This window comes from Theropithecus gelada, chromosome 19 (assembly GCF_003255815.1).
Source record: "Theropithecus gelada isolate Dixy chromosome 19, Tgel_1.0, whole genome shotgun sequence".
Classification (NCBI taxonomy): domain Eukaryota; kingdom Metazoa; phylum Chordata; class Mammalia; order Primates; family Cercopithecidae; genus Theropithecus; species Theropithecus gelada.
In genome coordinates this window covers 10,334,380-10,354,870 of record NC_037687.1, presented here as the reverse complement: position 1 = coordinate 10,354,870, position 20,491 = coordinate 10,334,380, and the positions used below count along the sequence as shown (strand labels likewise).

The following is a 20,491-nucleotide window of genomic DNA, read 5'->3' as shown; positions in this document are numbered from 1 at the left end:
TTCCTTCCTTCCTTCCTTCCTTCCTTCCTTCCTTCCTTCCTTCCTTCTTTTCTTCAGGGTCTCACTCTGTTGCCCAGGCTGGAGTGCAGTAGTATGATCACAGCTCACTGCAGCTTCAACCTCCTAGGTTCAATCGATCCTCCTGCCTTAGACTCCAGAGTAGCTGTGACTACACAGGTGCAGGCCACCATGCTCAGCTAATTCTTGAAATTTTTTGTAGAGGAATCCCGCTATGTTGCCAAAACCGGTCTCAAACTCCTGGCCTCAAGCGATTCTCCTGCCTCGGTCTCCCGAAGCAGTGGGATTACATGAGTGAGTCATTGCACCTGGACTTTTCTTTCTTTGTCTTTTTCTTTTTTTAAATAATCCCACTTTGGTGCAAATGAAGTCTGGGGCAGCAGCAGGGATTCTGGACCCAGGATGACTTACATCAATCGCCAGTTTCCATATGCTTCCAACGGACATGGTTTCTAACCTCACTTCTCCTATGTAAAATTGAGATGATGATAACATCTACCCCACAGGATTGTGGCAAGAACTAATAAGTTAGCAAACATCTACTCTTGTTTTAGTTGCCTGCCTTCCTGCCTGCCTGCCTGCCTGCCTTCCTTCCCTCCCTCCCTCCCTTTCTCTTTTTTTTTTTTTTTTTTTTTTTTTTGAGACGGAGTCTCGCTGTGCTCCCAGGCTGGAGTGCAGTGGCGTGATCTCGGCTCACTGCAAGCTCCGCCTCCCGGGTTCACGCCATTCTCCCGCCTCAGCCTCCCAAGTAGCTGAGACTACAGGCGCCCGCCACCACGCCCGGCTAGTTTTTTTTGTATTTTTAGTAGAGACGGGGTTTCACCGTGTTAGCCAGGATAGTCTCGATCTCCTGACCTCGTGATCCACCCGCCTCGGCCTCCCAAAGTGCTGGGATTACAGGCTTGAGCCACCGCGCCCGGCCTTTTTTTTTTTTTTGAGACGGAGTCTCGCTCTGTCGCCCAGGCTGGAGTGCAGTGGTGCGATCTCGGCTCACTGCAAGCTCCGCCTCCCGGGTTCCCGCCATTCTCCTGCCTCAGCCTCCCGAGTAGCTGGGACTACAGGCGCCGCCACCTCGCCCGGCTAGTTTTTTTCTATTTTTTGATAGAGACGGGGTTTCACCGTGTTAGCCAGGATGGTCTCGATCTCCTGACCTCGTGATCCGCCCGTCTCGGCCTCCCAAAGTACTGGGATTACAGGCTTGAGCCACCGCGCCCGGCCACCTCCCTTTCTCTCTTTCTTTCTCTTTCTTCTTTTGAGACGGAGTCTTGCTCTGTCGCCAGGCTGGAGTGTAGTGCCGCGATCTCGACTCACGGCAACCTCCGCCTCCCAGGTTCAAGTGACCCTCCTGCCTCAGCCTCCCGAGTAACTGGGACTATAGGCACGCATCACCACATCCGGCTAATTTTTTGTATTTTTAGTAAAGACGGGGTTTCACCGTGGTGGCCAGGATGGTCTCGATCTCTTGACCTTATGATCCACCCGCCTCAGCCTCCCAAAATGCTGGGATTACAGGCGTGAGCCACTGTGTCCAGCCGTCGCCTACTCTTTACTAAAACACAGCCTGGTGCTTAGTGAGGGTCCTAGACCCATTTAGCTGTTATCATCACACTCCCATTTTACAGAGCGGGAAACGGGCACAAGGCGGCAGAGCCTTGCCCGAGCCCCTCAGCTAGGAAGTAGGGTCAGAACCGGGCACTGTGCCCCCGCAGCGTGGTAGGTTCCTGGATGCTGGTGGTGACCAGGTCCTTTCCTCCCACCCTCAGCCGTTGATCAGCCGCAATTACAAGGGCGATGTGGCCATGAGCAAGATTGAGCACTTCATGCCTCTGCTGGTACAGAGGGAGGAGGAAGGCGCCCTGGCCCCGCTGCTGAGCCACGGCGAAGTCCACTTCCTATGGATCAAACACAGCAACCTCTACTGTATCCACCCCACGTGGTGTCCCTGGGGGTGGGTGTGGGGGGTATTGGCGATGGTGGCAGCTCAGGCTGAGAGAGGGTGGGCTGAGGACAGGCGTTGCCCAGCACATCTCTGTGGCTCAGGCTAGCGGGCAGGGGCAGGTAGAGATGAGGGCGGTGGCAAGGGACAGGGTGGAGGTTCAGGGTCTGTATTCCATTTACTCCTCCATAAATGACACCTTTTCCTTAACCTTGCTGCCCCTAGTGGTGGCCACCACATCGAAGAACGCCAATGCCTCCCTGGTGTACTCCTTCCTGTATAAGACAATAGAGGTAGGTACTAGCGTCCCATTGGCTGACTGGTCTATCTGTCTACCCCTCTTGCCAGCCTCTTTCAAAATCCTTTTCTGATAGGAAGCCTTCCCAGATCTCTCTGGGCCTTCTTTTTTTTTTTTTTCTGGTAGAGACGGGGTCTTGCTATATTGCCCAGGCTGGTCTAGAACTTCTAGATTGAGGCCGGGCGCGGTGGCTCAAGCCTGTAATCCCAGCACTTTGGGAGGCCGAGACGGGCGGATCACGAGGTCAGGAGATCGAGACCATCCTGGCTAACACAATGAAACCCCGTCTCTACTAAAAAATACAAAAAACTAGCCGGGCGAGGTAGCGGGCGCCTGTAGTCCCAGCTACTCGGGAGGCTGAGGCAGGAGAATGGCGGGAACCCGGGAGGCGGAGCTTGCAGTGAGCTGAGATCCGGCCACTGCACTCCAGCCTGGGTGACAGAGCGAGACTCGGCCTCAAAAAAAAAAAAAAAAAAAAAAGAACTTCTAGATTGAAGCAATCCTCCTGCCTCGGCCTCCCAAAGTGTGGGAGCCACCACACTCAGCCCTTCCCTGGGGCCTTGTTTGAGTCCCTGTGCATCCACCATCAAAGCCCCATCACTCTGCATCTCATCAGCTACTTATGAAGTCATCTCTCCCTAAAGGGCAGGGACCAAGAATGTCTCAGAGAGTGTACGGCTCAGCTAAGCTGGAGGACTTGGCATCCAATCCCAGCTTCCCTGCTTCCTCGCTGTGTGACCTTGAGCAAGTGACTTCTTGTCTCTGTGCTTTAAAAAAAAAAAAAAAGGCCACGCACTGTGGCTTATGCCTGTAATCCCAGCACTTTGGGAGGCCAAGGCGGGCAGATCGCTTGAGGCCAGGAGTTCGAGACCAGCCTGGGCAACATGGTGAAACCCCTTCTCTACTAAAAATACAAAAATTAGCCGGGTGTGGTGGCAACTGCCTGTAATCCCAGCTACTCTGGAGGCTGAGGCAGTAGAATCGCTTAAACTTGGAGGGCAGAGGTTGCAGTGAGCCAAGATCACACCACTGCACTCCAGCCTGGGTGAGAGTGAGACTCCATCTCAAAAAAAAAAAAAAAAAAAAAGTCTGGAAGCCCTTCCCCTCCCCTCCCCTCCCTTCCCTTCTTCTTCTTCTTCTTCTTCTTTTTTTGATATAGCGTTTTGCTCTTGTTGCCCAAGGTAGAGTACAATGGTGTGATCTCTGCTCACCGCAACCTCTGCCTCCCAGGTTCAAGTGATTCTCCTGCCTCAGCCTTCCTGAGCAGCTGGGATTACAGGCATGCACCACCATGCCCAGCTAATTTTTTGTATTTTTAGTGGAGATGGGGTTTCTCCATGTTGGTGAGGCTGGTCTTGAACTCCTGACCTCAGGTGATCCACCCCCCCGCCCCCTCGGCCTCCCAAAGTGCTGGGATTACAGGCATGAGCCACTGTGCCTGGCTCCTTCCCTTCTTTTGAGACAGAGTTTCGCTCTTGTTGCCCAGGCTGCAATGGCACAATCTTGGCTCACCTCAACCTCTGCCTGCTGGGTTCAAGGGATTCTCCTGACTCAGCCTCCTGAGTACCTGGGATTACAGGCATATGCCACCACGCCCGGCTAATTTTTTGTATTTGGCCAGGCTGGTCTCAAACTCCTGACCTCAGGTGATCCACCCACACTCCTGACCTCAGGTGATCCACCCACCTCAGCCTCCTAAAGTGCTGTGAGTACAGGTATGAGCCACCATGCCTGGCTCGTTTCTTTCTTTTATTTTATTTTATTTTATTTTATTCTATTTTTTTTGAGGCGGAATCTCGCTCTGTCGCCCAGGCTGGAGTGCAGTGGCCGGATCTCAGCTCACTGCAAGCTCCGCCTCCCGGGTTACGCCATTCTCCTGCCTCAGCCTCCCGAGTAGCTGGGACTACAGGCGCCCACCACCTCGCCCGGCTAGATTTTTGTATTTTTTAGTAGAGACGGGGTTTCACCGTGTTAGCCAGGATGGTCTTGATCTCCTGACCTCGTGATCCGCCCGTCTCGGCCTCCCAAAGTGCTGGGATTACAGGCTTGAGCCACCGCGCCCGGCCTTATTTTATTTTTTTGAGACACCATGCCCCACTAATTTTTTCTTTTTTCTTTTTTTTTTTTTTTTTTTGAGACGGAGTCTCGCTCTGTAGCCCAGGCTGGAGTGCAGCGGCCGGATCTCAGCTCACTGCAAGCTCCACCTCCCGGGTCCACACCATTCTCCTGCCTCAGCCTCCGGAGTAGCTGGGACTACAGGCGCCCGCCACCTCGCCCGGCTAGTTTTTTAAATATTTTTCAGTAGAGACGGGGTTTCACCGTGTTAGCCAGGATAGTCTCGATCTCCTGACCTCGTGATCCACCCGTCTGGGCCTCCCAAAGTGCTGGGATTACAGGCTTCAGCCACCGCGCCCAGCCCCGCCCCACTAATTAAAAAAATTTTTTTAGTAGAGGCTGGGCGCAGTGGCTCACGCCTCTATCAGAGCACTTTTGGAGGCTGAAGCGGGTGAATCACTTGAGGTCAGGAGTTTGAGACCAGCCTGGCCAACATGGAGAAACCCTGTCTCTACTAAAAATACAAAAATTAGCCGGGCATGGTGGCGTGCACCTGTAATCCCAGCCACTGGGGAGGCTGAAGCAGTAGAATCACCTGAACCTGGAAGGCAGAGGTTGTGGTGAGCCGAGATCTCGCCACTGCACTCTAGCCTGGGCAACGCTATGAGACTTAGTCTCAAAAAAAAAAAGCCACCACACCCGGCCTTTCGGCCTTTTTTGCCTACTTTTTCAAGCATTCAGCACACTTTCTTTTCTTTTCTTTTCTTTTTTTTTTTTTTTTGAGATAGCCTCTCGCTTTGTTGCCCAGGCTGGAGTGTAGTGGCACAATCTCAGCTCACTGTAACCTCTACCTCCTGGGTTCAAGCAATTCTCCTGCTTCAGCCTCCCTAGTTGCTGCAATTACAGGCAGGTGCCACCATGCCTGGCTAATTTTTGTATTTTTAGTAGAGACGGGGTTTCACCATGTTGGCTAGGCTGGTCTCAAACTCCTGACCTCAAGTGATCTGCCTGCCTCGGCCTCCCATTATTGGGATTACAGGCATGAGCCACCATGCCCGGCCTTTTTTCTTTTTGAGACAGGATCTTATTCTGTTGCCCAGGCTGGAGTGCAGTGGCATCCTCATGGCCCACTGCGGCCTCGCCCTCCTAATAAAATTTTTGTTGTTGTTAGAGATAGGGGCTCACTATGTTGCCCAGGCTGGTCTGGAACTCACCTCAAGTGATCCTTGTGCCTTGGCTTCCCAAGGTGCTGGGGTTACAGGCATGAGCTACTGTGCCCAGCCCTTAGCTACACTTTTGTGGGTGTCTCTCTCACCTGACCCCCAGGTATTCTGCGAATACTTCAAGGAGCTGGAGGAGGAGAGCATCCGGGACAACTTTGTCATCGTCTATGAGTTGCTGGATGAGCTCATGGACTTTGGCTTCCCGCAGACCACCGACAGCAAGATCCTGCAGGAGTGAGTGGACCCCTGGGGGCAGGCTGGACTGTGGGTGTAAGTAACTGGAGGAGATCCACAGAGGTGTCCCTGTGTCCAGCTGCCTGTCCCTACCGCCCTCACTCCAGGTACATCACTCAGCAGAGCAACAAGCTGGAGACAGGCAAGTCACGGGTGCCACCCACTGTCACTAACGCTGTGTCCTGGCGCTCTGAGGGTATCAAGTATAAGAAGAACGAGGTCTTCATTGATGTCATAGAGTCTGTCAACCTGCTGGTAAGCCCGCATACCTCCCCCGCACCCCTTCCAGGGCCTGGCTGCGGGAGAGGGAGCTGGATGCCTGCTGACCACCCCCCCACATCCATCCTCAGGTCAACGCCAACGGCAGCGTCCTGCTGAGCGAGATCGTTGGTACCATCAAGCTCAAGGTGTTTCTGTCGGGAATGCCAGAGCTGCGGCTGGGCCTCAATGACCGCGTGCTCTTCGAGCTCACTGGCCGTAAGTATTTAGGGGACCTTTCTTCTGAGAAGTGCACAGGGGAGTCGCAAACCCCGCCCACGTGGGGACTTAGAGAATCGCAGCCGGTTTTGAAATAAGCGCTCCCTCTCCATCTGCTGGTCACGGCTAGTATTGCAGCCAGTGGTTGACTTTGCAAAGGCTGTTTCATGATTGAGCGACTGTTGGGTGCCAGGTGCAGTTTTAGGCTCTGAAGACACAGCAGTGAAGAAAAAGACAAACCCTCGTTCTTACAGAGATGACATCCTACTGGGAGGAGGAGACATTATAACATCCTATTTATGTATTTATGTATTTAGAGATGGGGTCTTGCTGTGTCGCTCAGGCTGCAGTGCAGTGGTGTGATCATAGCTCCCTGCAGCCTTGACCTCCGAGGCTCAAGTGATCCTCCCACCACAGCCTCTCGAGTAGCTGGGACCACAGGCATGGACCACCTACTTTTTAAATTTTTTATAGAGACGGGGGTCTCGCTTTGTTGCCCAGGCTGGTCTAATCTCCTGGCCTCAAGCGATCCTCCTGTCTTGGCCTCCCAAAGTGCTAGGAGTACAGGTGTGAACTACTGTGCCTGGCTCAGCATCTTATTTATTTATTATTTGAGATGGAGTCTCGCTCTGTCACCAGGCTGGAGTGCAGTGGCATGATCTCAGCTCACTGCAACCTCTGCCTCCTGGGTTCAAGCGATTCTCCTGCCTCAGCCTCCCGAGTAGCTGGGACTACAGGCAAGTGCCACCACGCCCTGCTAATTTTTTTTTATATTTTTAGTAGAGACAGGGTTTTACCACGTTGGCCAGGATGGTCTCGATCTCTTTACCTTGTGATCCACCTGTCTCGGCCTCCCAAAGTGCTGGGATTACAGGTGTGAGCCACCACGCCCGGCCTCAGCATCATATTTAAAAGTCAGACACTGCCAGGTGTGGTGGCTCACGCCTGTAATCCCAGCACTTTGGGAGGCCGGGACAGGCAGATCACCTGAGGTCGGGAGTTTGAGACCAGCCTGACTAACGTGGAGAAACTCCGTCTCTACTAAAAATACAAAATTAGCCAGGAGTGGTGGCACATGCCTGTAATCCCAGCTACTCAGGAGGCTGAGGCAGGAGAATTGCTTGAATTCGGGAGGTGGAGGTTGTGGTGAGCCAAGATCGTGCCATTGCACTCCAGTCTGGGCAACAAGAGTGAAACTCTGTCTCAAAAAAAAAAAAAAAAAAAAATTCCAGGCCCTGTGGGTACAGATGCTAGGTTTGGATTCCAGCTCTACTCTCCCAGTTTTTATTCATCCTCTCTGGGCCTCAGTTTCCCCATATGTGAAATCGGTGATAGTGGTGGGCAGGGAAGGTAGGGAGGGATCCTTTCCTGTTCCCCAGGGTCACTCTGCACTCTCCACTCTGAGTTTCAGGCGGCAAGAACAAATCGGTAGAGCTGGAGGATGTAAAATTCCACCAGTGCGTGCGGCTCTCTCGCTTTGACAACGACCGCACCATCTCCTTCATCCCGCCTGACGGTGACTTTGAGCTCATGTCCTACCGCCTCAGCACCCAGGTGAGGCGGGGTCCAGCCACATGTGGGTGGGGTAGGATGGGGTAGGCTGCAGAGTGACGCTGGGCCCAGCGCGGTGGCTCACGCCTGTAATCCCAACACTTTTGGAGGCTGAGTCGGGTGGATCACTCGAGGACAGGAGTTCGAGACCAGCCTGGCCAACAGGGTGAAGCCCCGTCTCTACTAAAAATACAAAAATTAGCCAGGTGTGGTGGCACATGCCTGTAATCCCAGCTACTGGGGAGGCTGAGGCAGGAGAATTGCTTGAATCCGGGAGGTGGAGGTTGTAGTGAGCCGAGATCACGCCATGGCACTCCAGCCTGGGTGAAGAAGCGAGACTCTGTCTCAAAAAAAAAAAAGAGAATGACCCGTCTCCAAGAACTCCCCCCTTCTTCCCACAGGTCAAGCCACTGATCTGGATTGAGTCTGTCATTGAGAAGTTCTCCCACAGTCGCGTGGAGATCATGGTCAAGGTGCCCTTGGGGGAACGCTTATTAACAATACATTATTTCAGGTGGGCGTGGTGGCTCACACCTGTAATCCCAGCACTTTGGGAGGCTGGGATGATTAGATCACTTAAACCCAGGACTTTGAGACCAGCCTGGGCAACATAGTGAAACCCTGTTTCTATAAAAAATACAAAAATTAGCCCAGTGGTGAGTGTCTGTAGTCCCAGATAGTTCGGAGGCTGAGGTGGGAGGATTGCTTGAGCCCAGGAAGAGGAGGTTGCAGTGAGACAAGGACCCTAGCCTGGATGACAGAGCTAGACCTCATCTCCAAAAAAAAAAAAAAGAAAAAACAAAGTCTGGCCGGGCGCGGTGGCTCAAGCCTGTAATCCCAGCACTTTGGGAGGCCGAGGCGGGTGGATCACGAGGTCAGGAGATCGAGACCATCCTGGCTAACACGGTGAAACCCCGTCTCTACTAAACATATAAAAAAAACTAGCCGGGCGTGGTGGCGGGTGCCTGTAGTCCCAGCTACTCGGGAGACTGAGGCAAGAGAATGGCGTGAACCCAGGAGGCGGAGCTTTCAGTGAGCTGAGATCTCACCACTGCACTCCAGCCAGGGCGACAGAGCGAGACTCCGTCTCAAAAATAAATAAATAAATAAATAAAAGGGCTTGGTGAATATTTGAAGGATGAGCAAGCGAATTCTTCATGCTCCCCTGACAGGCCAAGGGGCAGTTTAAGAAACAGTCAGTGGCCAACGGCGTGGAGATAGCTGTGCCTGTACCCAGCGATGCTGACTCCCCCAGATTCAAGACCAGTGTGGGCAGCGCCAAGTACGTGCCAGAGAGAAACGTCGTGATTTGGAGTATTAAGTCTTTCCCGGTAAGCACCAGGGACCGGCGGGGGATCTGGGGGTGGAGGGAACTGGAGTAGTGTAGGGGCTGCCCAGGAGGCATGAGAACAAGGCAGAGAGTAAATCAGAGACCCAGTCAGGTGTGGTGGCTCATGACTGGAATGCCAGCACTTTGAGAAGCTGACATGGCAGATTGTTTGAACCCAGGAGCTGGAGACCAGCCTGGAGAACACAGTGAGATCCTACCTCTATAAAAATATTAAGAGGAGGTGGGCGCAGTGGCTCACGCCTGAAATCCCAGCACTTTGGGAGGTTGAGAGGTGAGCGGATCACGAGGTCAGGAGTTTGAGACCAGCCTGGCCAACATGGTGAAACCCCATCTCTACTAAAATTATAAAAATTAGCTGGGTGTGGTGGCGCATGCCTGTAATCCCAGCTACTCAAGAGACAGAGACAGGAGAATTGCTTGAACCAGGGAGGCGGAAGTTGCAGTGAGTTGAGATCGTGCCACTGTACACTCCAGCCTGGGTGACAGAGCAAGACTCTGTCTCAAAAAAAAAAAAAAAAAAAGATTAAGAGGCCGGGCGTGGTGGCTCCTACCTGTAATCCTAGCACTTTGGGAGGCTGAAGCAGGTGGATCACCTGAGGTTAGGAGTTCAAGAACAGCCTGACCAACATGGTGAAACCCCGTCTCTACTAAAAATACAAAAATTAGCCGGGCGTAGGGGCGCGTGCCTGTAATCCCAGCTACTCAGGAGGCTGAGGCAGGAGAATCACTTGAACCTGGGAGGTGGAGGTTGCAGTGAACCGAGATCGCGCCACCACACTCCAGTCTGGGTGACGGAGTGACACTCTGTCTCAAGAAAAAAAAAAATTAAGAAAAAAGAAATACAAATAAATCAGAGAGGTACATATGTATGCAAGTGATTATTCTGTGGGAGTGATCAAGCTAGGAACCAGGCCAGTTTATTTCACAGATGAGTAAACTTCCATGACAGGAAGTGAGTAGATTTAAATATCCCCCTGCCAATGTCTCGAAGAAACCAGCCCTGGGTTCAACTTCCTCACTATTGCTTTGCTGAGCTGGGTGGGTTTGGGAAACCCATTTTCACTTAAGGAGGCTCAGTTTGCCCATCTGTGAAATGGGCAGGATCAGGTGACCCACATCCCTTGGCTGCTAGAGGTTTTAGTTTGTCCCCGTGATCTTGGGAGAGGTGGATCATCAGTGCCTGTAAAACAGGACATGGTAGTTAAAAAAAGAAAAAAAAAACCTGATTGGGTTTTGCAATCAGAATCTTCCCTGGTGAGTGTCACCCAGGTTGGAGTGTAGTGGTGTGATCACTGCTTACTGCAGCCTCAAACTCCCAGACTCAAGGGATCCTCCTGCCTCACCCTCCCGAGTAGCTGAAACTACAGGTGTGTTCCACTGTACCCAGCTAATTTTTTTTTTTTTTTTTTTTTGAGACGGAGTCTTGCTCTGTCGCCCAGGCTGGAGTGCAGTGGCCGGATCTCAGCTCACTGCAAGCTCTGCCTCCCGGGTTTACGCCATTCTCCTGCCTCAGCCTCCCGAGTAGCTGGGACTACAGGCGCCCACCACCTCGCCCGGCTAGTTTTTTTGTATTTTTTAGTAGAGACGGGGTTTCACCGTGTTAGCCAGGATGGTCTCGATCTCCTGACCTCGTGATCCGCCCGTCTCGGCCTCCCAAAGTGCTGGGATTACAGGCTTGAGCCACCGTGCCCGGCCCCAGCTAATTTTTAAACTTTTGTAGAGATGGGATCTCACTATGCTGCCCAGGCTAAAGAGCGTTTATTTTCCTGTCTGTGAAATGGGCTGTGAGCAGATCTTGCTCTGGGGGTTGTTGTAAGGAAGGTCTCAGGAGCGTAGGGTGGCCCTGGAGTGCCTAATACCCCCATGTTCCCTCAGGGGGGCAAGGAGTACTTGATGCGAGCCCACTTTGGCCTCCCCAGCGTGGAAAAGGAGGAGGTGGAGGGCCGGCCCCCCATCGGGGTCAAGTTTGAGATCCCCTACTTCACTGTCTCTGGGATCCAGGTGAGATAAGCGGGCAGGGAGGCTCCTCCCCTTGACTTTGGTGGGTTCCCCTCTCTCCTGTCCCTTGGCTCGAGTCACCTCAGTCCCCTGGCCTGTGTTAACACTCCTCTGAAGGTTGCCTGGTCTTTCCCTAGAGCAGTGTTACCTTTATCTGCCCACAGTCTGGGCTCCCTCTCTCCCGGCCTGTGCCACCTCATTCCCCACTGGCTTGTTCACTTCTGTCCCTTCTCCACCTCCAAAGCCATTCACCATTCCCTTGCCTGTGCCACCTTGTCCCGCCAAGACCATGTGATGTCCCCTCATCGATCCCAGCCTGTGCCATGTAGCCCCTTGGCCTAAGCCATCTCTTTCTCCCTGGCCCTGGCCTCCTCCCTCCTGCAATCCTGGACCACCTCTTTTCATTCCCTTCTAGGTCCGATACATGAAGATCATTGAGAAAAGTGGTTACCAGGCCCTGCCCTGGGTTCGCTACATCACCCAGAGTGGCGGTAAGGCAGCCCAGCTCCTGGGGACAATGGGGTGAGGGAAAGGCAGTGGTTAGGGACTTGGGGGTTTCACCACATTCTAGCTCAGAAAACCAACGAGGGTCGGGTGTGGTGGTTCACGCGTGTAATCCCAGCACTTTGGGAGGCCAAAGCGGGTGGAGACCAACCTGGCCAACATGGTGAAACCTTGTTTCTACTAAAAACACAAAAATTAGCCAGGCCTGGTGGCGCGTGCCTATAATCCAAGCTACTCAGGAGGCTGAGGCAGAATTGCTTGAACCCAGGAGGCGAAGGTTGCGGTGAGTTGAGATCCCGCCACTGCACTCCCGCCTGGGCGACAGAGACCCTGTCTCAAAACAAAACAAAACAAAAAAAAAAAAGGAAAAAAAAGCAAATGGTCCCTTCTTGTCATGGCACCCTGGGCCTTGGTTTGCAGGTCTTTAAAATGAGGGCAGTTGGCTGGGTGTGGTGGCTCACACATCTGTAATTCCAGCACTTTGGGAGGCTGAGGTGGGAGGACCGCTTGAGCTCAGGAGTTCCAGACCAGCCTTGGCAACACAGCAAAACCCCTGCACTACAAAAAAGTATAAAAATTAGCCAGGTGCGGGGGCCGGGCGCGGTGGCTCAAGCCTGTAATCCCAGCACTTTGGGAGGCCGAGACGGGGATCACGAAGTCAGGCGATCGAGACCATCCTGGCTAACCCGGTGAAACCCCGTCTCTACTAAAAAATACAAAAAACTAGCCGGGCAAGGTGGCGGGCGCCTGTAGTCCCAGCTGCTCGGGAGGCGGAGTTTGCAGTGAGCTGAGATCCGGCCATTGCACTCCAGCCTGGGCAATAGAGCAAGACTCCGTCTCAAAAAAAAAAAAAAAAAAAAAAAAAAATTTGCCAAGTGTGGTGTGCACACCTGTAGTCCCAGCAACTCAGGAGGCTGAGGTGGGAGGATCACCTGAGCCCAGGAGGTCGAGGCTGCAGTGAGCTGTGATCGTGCCAGCCTGGGCAAAAGTGAGACCCTGACTCAAAAAAGGAAAAAAAAAACGGGGGCAGTTGTCAGCTCTAGGGTGGTCGTGAATTTGGAGAAGGGGCTGAACCTATAGCACTCCCATCTACTGCCTGGAAACCACTTTGTTGCTATGGTTACAGTTCTTGTGTTTAGCCCCATTCTTAGCCTTGTTGATCATAAGTGCTGGGATAGGGGATACATTGAGGGGGTGTGGGAGGCTGTCCTTTCTCCTTCCCCCGCTCCCCATTTCTTTTCTTTTTCAAGATGGAGTCTCATTCTGTCACCCAGGCTGGAGTACAGTGGCACAATCTCAGCTCACTGCAACCTCCACCTCCCAAGTTCAAGTGATTCTTTTTTTTTTTTTTTTTTGAGGTGGAGTCTGGCTCTCTTGTCCAGGCTGGAGTGCAGTGGCCGGATCTCAGCTCACTGCAAGCTCCGCCTCCCGGGTTCACGCCATTCTCCTGCCTCAGCCTCCCGAGTAGCTGGGACTACAGGCGCCCGCCACCTCGCCCGGCTAGTTTTTTGTATTTTTTAGTAGAGACGGGGTTTCACTGTGTTAGCCAGGATGGTCTCGATCTCCTGACCTTGTGATCCACCCGTCTCGGCCTCCCAAAGTGCTGGGATTACAGGCTTGAGCCACCGCGCCCGGCCGGGTTCAAGCGATTCTTATGCCTCAGCCTCCCAAGTAGCTGGGATTACAGGCACCCATCACTGCGCCCAGCTAATTTTTTAGTTTTTTTTTTTTTTTTTTTTTTTTTTTTTTTTTTTTTTTTTTTTTTTTTTTTTTTTTTTTTGAGACAGAGTCTCACGCTGTGTCGCCCAGGCTGGAGTGCAGTGGCGCGATCTCGGCTCACTGCAAGCTCCGCCTCCCAGGTTCAGGCCATTCTCCTGCCTCAGCCTCCGAGTAGCTGGGACTACAGGCGCCCGCCACCACGCCCGGCTAGTTTTTTGTATTTTTAGTAGAGACGGGGTTTCACCATGTTAGCCAGGATGGTCTCGATCTCCTGACCTCGTGATCCGCCCGCCTCGGCCTCCCAAAGTGCTGGGATTACAGGCGTGAGCCACCGCGCCCGGCCTTTTTTTTTTTTTTTTTTGAGACGGAGTCTCGCTCTGTCGCCCAGGCTGGAGTGCGGTGGCGCGATCTCGGCTCACTGCAAGCTCCACCTCCCGGGTTCACGCCATTCTCCCGCCTCAGCCTCCGAGTAGCTGGGACTACAGGCGCCCGCCACCACGCCCGGCTAGTTTTTTGTATTTTTAGTAGAGACGGGGTTTCACCATGTTAGCCAGGATGGTCTCGATCTCCTGACCTCGTGATCCACCCGCCTCGGCCTCCCAAAGTGCTGGGATTACAGGCTTGAGCCACCGCGCCCGGCCATTTTTTAGTTTTAATAGAGATGGGGTTTCATCATGTTGGCCAGGCTGGTCTCGAACCCCTGACCTCAAGTGATCTGCCCGCCTCGGCTTCCCAAAGTGCTGGGATTATAAGTGTGAGTCACCGTGACTGGCCGCCCTCCCCATTTCTGAGATGGCCCCTCCTCATTCTTTCTCTGCAGATTACCAGCTTCGTACCAGCTAGGAGAAGAGATGGGGGCTCGAACACGGGGCTTCCCTACAGCCCCAGATGCAGATTTTAGAGGGAGGGAAGGTGCGGGCTGTGTGTGTCTGTGTGAGGGCAGGTCCTGGATTTGGCAGTTTCTTGCTCCCAGCACCCGCCCCTTCCTCACATCTTCCTTATTCCATAGGCTGGGAGAGAAACTCTCTCTGCTTCCCTCACCCTTGGAGCTTTCCCCGTCCCCCGAATTTTATATGAAGAAATAGAGGAGGGGCTTGAAGTCCCCCTCACGAGTGCCTTCTTGCAACGACCTGCCTTAGCGGGTGTTGCGTGTCCCTCCTTCACAGCTGCTGAGCCCAGAGGCCCCGCTGGCCCCTCCTCTGAATTTTAGGATGTCATTAAAAAGATGAATCTAGCCGCTGTCTATGTGCTTTTTGAATGGGGACATTACTGAAGTGCTGCAATGGGAGTGGGCAACACGTGTCCATTCCTCAGTCCCGGGTCATCTCCCTGGTCCTCTGCTGTTGATTTGCTTCCCACCTCCAGTCTGTTCCCCCAAAAGCCGCTAGAGGGCGCGTGTTAGCGTCGCTTCTTTCTTTCTCTTTCTTTCCTTCTTTCCTCCTTTCTTCCTTTCTTCCTTTCCTCCTTTCCTCTCCTTTCCTCTCCTTTCCTTTCCTTTCCTTCTTTCTTTCCTTCTTGATAGTCTAACTGTAGTCCAAGCTGGAGTGCAGTGTCCTGATCTCGGCTCACTGCAACCCCTGCCTCCCAGGTTCAGGCAATTCTCCTGCCTCAGCCTCCGGAGTAGCTGGGATTATAGTCGCCCACCACCACGCCCGGCTAATTTTTTTTTTTTTTTTTTTTTTTTTGAGACGGAGTCTCGCTCTGTCACCCAGGCTGGAGGAGTGCGGTGCGATCTCGGCTCACCACAACCTCCACCTCCCGGGTTCAAGCGATCCTCCTGCCTCAGCCTTCCGAGTAGCTGGGATTACAGGCGCCCAATACCATGCCCAGCTAATTTTTGTATTTTTATTAGAGACGGGGTTTCACCATGTTGGCCAGGCTGGTTTCGAACTCCTGACCTCATGATCTGCCCTCCTCGGCCTCCCAAAGTGCTTGGATTACAGGCATGAGCCACTGTGCCCAGCTTTTTTTTTTTTTTTTTGAGACGAAGTCTCGCTCTGTTGCTCAGGCTGGAGTACAGTGGTGTGATCTCGGCTCATTGCAACCTCCACCTCCCAGGTTCAAGTGATTCTCCTGTCTCAGCCTCCTTAGTAGCTGGGATTACAGGCGCGCACTACCATGCCCCGCTAATTTTTGTATTTTTAGTAGAGACGGGGTTTCACCATGTTGGTCAGGCTGGTCTCAAACTCCTGACCTCATGATCCGCCCTCCTTGGCCTCCCAAAGTGTTGGGATTACAGGCGTGAGCCACTGCTCCAGGCCAATTTTAGTATTTTTAAATAGAGATGGGATTTCACCATGTCGGCCATGCTGGTCTCGAACTCCTGACCTCAGGTGATCCACCTGCCTCAGCCTCCCAAAGTGTTGGGATTACAGGCATGAGCCACTGCGCTCGTCATTCCTATCTTATTAAAGTCATGGCCTGGTCGGGCGTGGGCAACAGAGAGAGAGACTGTCTCAGAAAAAACAAACAAACAAACAAAAACCCAGGCGTGGTGGCTCATGCCTGTAATCCCAGCACTTTGGAGAGGCCGAGGCGGGCCACAAAGTCAGGAGACTGAAACCATCCTGGCTAACATGGTGAAACCCCGTCTCTACTAAAAATACAAAAAAATTAGCCGGGTGTGACAGTGTACGCCTGTAGTCCCAGCTACTCGGGAGGCTGAGGCAGGAGAATGGCGTGAACTCGGGAGGCGGAGCTTGCGGTGAGACAAGATCGCGCCACTGCACTCCAGCCTGGGCAACAGAGCGAGACTCCGTCTAAAAAAAAAAAAAAAAAAAGCCACGGCTTGATCTGCACAATTGCCACCCCGATCCCTCACCTACCTGCTGTCCCCTCCTCTGTACCACACCAGGCACACTCCCACCTCTGGGCCTTAGCATCTGCTGTGCCTCCCAGCTGGTGCGCTTTTCCCCATATAACCACAAGTCTCCCTCCCTCACCTTTAAGTCTCAAATCAAATGTCACCTCCTCAGGGAGGCCCTCACTGCCTTTCTGTTTCAACGGCTAGGCTCATCGGGTCAGTCGCTTCTACCATTCTAAAAAGATTTAACTATTGGCGGGGCGCTGGAGCTCACGCCTGTAATCCCAACAGTTTTGTAGGCCAAGGCAGAAGGATCCGTTGAGCCCAGGAATTCGGGACCAGCCTGGGCAACATGGCAAGAACCCCAAAATAAAAAAAAGAAGTGTATTTAAAAGCAAAACACAAACAACAAACAAAAAACACTAGCCTGGGCAACATGGTGAAAACCCGTCTCTACTAAAAATACAAATTAGCCAGTAGTCCCTGTAGTCCCAGCTACTCGGGAGGCTGAGGCGGGAGGATCACTTGAACTGGGGAAGTCGAGGCTGCAGTGAGCTGTGGTCGCACCACTGCACTCCGGCCTGGGTGACGGGAGTGAGACCCTGACTCAAAAATAAATACATAAATAAATAAAAATTAACTATCGTCTCTGGTCCCAGACCGTAGGTGTCCCTGCAGCAGGGGCCTCCTGGCGTGCTCTCCACTCGGGAACCTCTAGGAGGTACTAAGTAAATCTTTGAGCGAAGACCTGAGTCCCTGTCTGGCTGCGACTATGTCCTCCCACGCCTTCCCACGTGGCAGTTGCAGGCTCCTTTCCTCCTGGCTCAGTCTGAGCCAGTCAGGGTGATCCCTTCCTCATCCACCCCGTCTCCCCGTTTCCCTTTATCACGGTGCTTGACACTATCTAATATTATTTAGTTGCTTGAATGTGCGCGTCCGGCTCCCAGGACGCCCCCTGCACACAGTGAATGAATGAATGAATGAAATAAAGCGCCCAGCGCGTAGTAAGGGCCAATGAATATCTATTAGTAGTGGGACCTCGGATTGGGTGGCCCCAGCCCTGCCTCCCTTCCCCCAGGAGGCGCCGAGGTCCCAGAACAGCCCGCACTACCCTGCCCCTGACCTTTCTCCCTGGGTCAGTTAAAGCGGCCGTCTTTCCCGCCTGCCGGGTTCATTTGAAAACCGAAAACCCCGCCATTGCCGGCGGCCCATCGGTTGCTGAGCTCTGACCAATCAGGAACGACGCATTTCACGCCGAGCTCGAAATTTCCCCGGCGACGCGCAGCCATTGGTTACGCAGGCCCTGCGGGAGGAACGCCGTAAGGTCGCGCGCCGGGCAACGCGGATTCGCTACACAGTAGCGAGTTTGTAAGAAAACAAATCCGCGGCGTTCGGGGCGTGGCCGGGAGCACGTTGGCTCCGCCCCCTGGGTGCTGCCTCGGCGGCGGCGGCGGCGCAGGCTCAGAGCAGACCCCGCCCGGCAAGGAGGAGGGAGGGTGAGTTAGGGGGAGACCCGGCCCCCAAGGGGCGGGCGCCGGGCAGGGCCCTGCCGGCGGCCGAGGGTTGGGCCCAGCTCCCAGCCCCTTGCCTGCCTCCGGCTGACAGGGGGAGGAGCCCGCTGGGAGGGCCGGGGTCTTGGGCTGGGGAGCCGGGCCGGGAGTGCAGCGCAGCCTGGCGCACCACGGCCTCGTCCCGGGAGGGCTGCTCGGGCCAGCGCCCGCCGGTTGCTCCGTGCTGACAGCGCCGGGTTGGGGCGGGGCGGGGGTCTTCGCAGGCCGTCAGTGTCGACATGCTGCTGGAGGAGGTCCGCTCCGGCGACCGGCTGAGTGGGGCCGCGGCCCGGGGCGACGTGCAGGAGGTGCGCCGCCTTCTGCACCGCGAGCTGGTGCATCCCGACGCCCTCAACCGCTTCGGCAAGACGGCGCTGCAGGTGAGGCCGGGCCGGCCCAGGTCGGGGGTGGGGGTGGCTCGGCGGGGTGAGGATCGAGACCCCAGAGCCCCTCTCCTCTGGTCTCCTGGCCCTGGTGGTGACCCACTGGAAACCGGTCCTTCTTCTCTAGGCTTTCATTGTTCCCCCACGGTCCCCTTTCGAAGGTGGGTGGTGGGTGAGGCTAGGTTGTGGGGGGAGGGGAGAGCTTTTTAGCATCTTCTCTGGGAGGATTCCTGGTTCTCTGAGTGCAGAAGATTCACTTTCCCTGGGGAGGTTCTTATTCCGTGGGTGCGGGTTCAGCTTCTTTGGATACCGTTTCCATGGGGACGGCTCACGTTTCTTGGGGCTTCTATGGGGAGATCCGATCTCTGGAAGGAGAGGTCCTGTCTCCAGGGGTTCCTCATTTTGTAGGGGGCTCTCTGAGACATATCTGGTTACTTGGGGGTGGGGTCTTCATTCCTAAAGGTTATGCGGATCCTAGCTATAGTGTGGGGGCCCCAGTGGAGGAACAGTGTCAGATCGCAAGACATCCTTATATTCCCTGGGAGAGTTTACAGAGGAGTCTCTTTTCTCTTCTCTTATTATTGCTTTTGGAATCTCGCTTCTTGAAGGGAGCTCTCAGGTACTCTGAGGTGACATCACCATTATACAGGAGGAGGCTAATTCCTGGAGAAGGGGGTGGGGTTCGCTTTCCTTTGACATCTCTTTTCCCTTATGAGGACTATCAATTCTTTGGGGGTAGTTCTCCATCTCTGGGGGCCCATTTCCTGGAGGGGATTTTATATTTCCTGGTGATTGCCCATATCTGGGGGCGTCTTTGGTCCCTTGCGGGAGAGTCTTAGGTTCCTTGAAAGTTTCCATGGGGGCTGTTCTCTGGGTTGGGGGGTCTCATTCTTAAGGGAGTGACCAGCTTTTTGGGGGGTCCCTATTCCCAGGAGAACTTTTTCTCTGCATCTCAAACAGTCCCCTGGGGGCTTATGCAGCTTCTCCGTTCACTAGAGGATCCCTCCTCAGGCATTTCCTGTTCCGGGGAGATGCCTCTTTCTGGATGACCCTTCTCTCTCCAGTAACCCCTTTTTTGGAACCCCCTCCCTTGAGGACCTCCTGATCCTCTGTCCCTCACACAGGTCATGATGTTTGGCAGCACCGCCATTGCCCTGGAGTTGCTGAAGCAAGGTGCCAGCCCCAATGTCCAGGACACCTCCGGCACCAGTCCAGTCCATGACGCAGCCCGCACTGGATTCCTGGACACCCTGAAGGTCCTAGTGGAGCACGGGGCTGATGTCAACGCGCCTGATGGCACCGGGGCACTTCCCATCCATCTGGCGGTGCAAGAGGGTCACACTGCTGTGGTCAGCTTTCTGGCGGCTGAATCTGATCTCCATCGCAGGGACGCCAGGGGTCTCACACCCCTGGAACTGGCACTGCAGAGAGGGGCTCAGGACCTCGTGGACATCCTGCAGGGGCACATGGTGGCCTCGCTGTAATCTGGGGTCACTCTCTCCAGGAAGAGAACCCCGTGGGGTTATGTATCAGAAGAGAGGGGAAGAAACACTTTCTCTTCTTGTTTCTCCTGCCCGCTGCCGCAGTAGGGGAGGAGCACCAGTTTGTGGCTTATAGGTGTTGGTTTTCGGGGTGTGTGGGTATTTGGGGGACGTTTCTCATTTGTTTTTCTCACTCCTTTTGGTGTGTTGGACAGAGAAGGGCTCCTGCAGGCCACAGCCACCTAAACGGTTCAGTTTTTTCTGCGCCTCAGGTTGTGGGGGCCTCAGACAAGACCCAAGGGCAGAGCGTTTAAGAGTGAAGTCATCACCTCCAGGGAGCCTAGAACCTGGTGACCTTGGCTGGCTGTGCTTAGAGACCTGAAGTGTGCACGTTGCTTCGGGCATAGGGGGTGGGGGGAGAGTCCCAAATCAGTAAGAAGGTAGAATGAGTTATTCATATTCTGTTGGAAGCTTGTTTTCCAGTCTCTTGTACAGCGTTTTAAAAGAAATGGATTCTATTTATTATGCTTTATTGGAAAAAAATGTTGTAATAATTTAATGTTTTTACCCATTAAATTAAGACTTGTGCATGATCACAGCGCGGGTGGCTTCAGATTTTTGAGTCTGGGATGGAGAGTTACACATCCCGGATGTTGATGGGGATGAGGACGGGGGTCGGGGATCGTGGATGCGGTGGGTGAGGGGTGAGAATAGTAATTCCCAGGGCGCCAGGGTGAGTGAGCTGGGTGGGGCAGCGGTTTTCGCTGTCGGAACGGAAGGGAAGCAGGAAACCGCGAGTGGAGAAAGGGCCCCCAGATGTCAGCTGGGTGCCCGGAGCACCGGGGGTGGGGCGGGTGGGCGGTGGCCGCGGCCTTCCCCGCAGGGGCGTAGCGGTGGGCGGTGACTGCGG

The 20,491-nt window shown here is 54.0% G+C and overlaps 2 protein-coding genes across 4 annotated transcripts in view; both read left to right on the top strand.

The window, feature by feature from the left end:
- The window catches only part of AP1M2 (adaptor related protein complex 1 subunit mu 2), a 17,091-nt gene extending 2,493 nt beyond the window's left edge, over nt 1-14,598 (top strand). Inside the window, exons 2-12 of one of the 3 annotated variants that reach the window (XM_025368965.1) lie at nt 1,782-1,938; nt 2,180-2,247; nt 5,634-5,764; nt 5,872-6,019; nt 6,115-6,241; nt 7,653-7,795; nt 8,194-8,265; nt 8,965-9,123; nt 11,019-11,144; nt 11,557-11,632; nt 14,185-14,598. In XM_025368965.1, coding sequence (XP_025224750.1) covers nt 1,782-1,938; nt 2,180-2,247; nt 5,634-5,764; nt 5,872-6,019; nt 6,115-6,241; nt 7,653-7,795; nt 8,194-8,265; nt 8,965-9,123; nt 11,019-11,144; nt 11,557-11,632; nt 14,185-14,207 — 1,230 coding nt within the window. In that variant the 3' untranslated portion in view covers nt 14,208-14,598. Of the gene's footprint in view, nt 1-1,781; nt 1,939-2,179; nt 2,248-5,633; nt 5,765-5,871; nt 6,063-6,100; nt 6,242-7,646; nt 7,796-8,193; nt 8,266-8,964; nt 9,124-11,018; nt 11,145-11,556; nt 11,633-14,184 lie in introns of all 3 variants that reach the window. The other 2 variants (XM_025368964.1, XM_025368963.1) reach the window with 2 other exon arrangements.
- Nucleotides 14,599-17,561: 2,963 nt separating this feature from the next.
- CDKN2D (cyclin dependent kinase inhibitor 2D) lies at nt 17,562-20,179 on the top strand. The gene is made up of 3 exons (XM_025369153.1): nt 17,562-17,663; nt 17,942-18,097; nt 19,225-20,179. Exons 2-3 carry the CDS (start codon nt 17,957-17,959, stop codon nt 19,582-19,584), a joined length of 501 nt encoding a protein of 166 aa, XP_025224938.1. The 5' UTR covers nt 17,562-17,663; nt 17,942-17,956; the 3' UTR covers nt 19,585-20,179.
- Nucleotides 20,180-20,491: the final 312 nt, after the last annotated feature.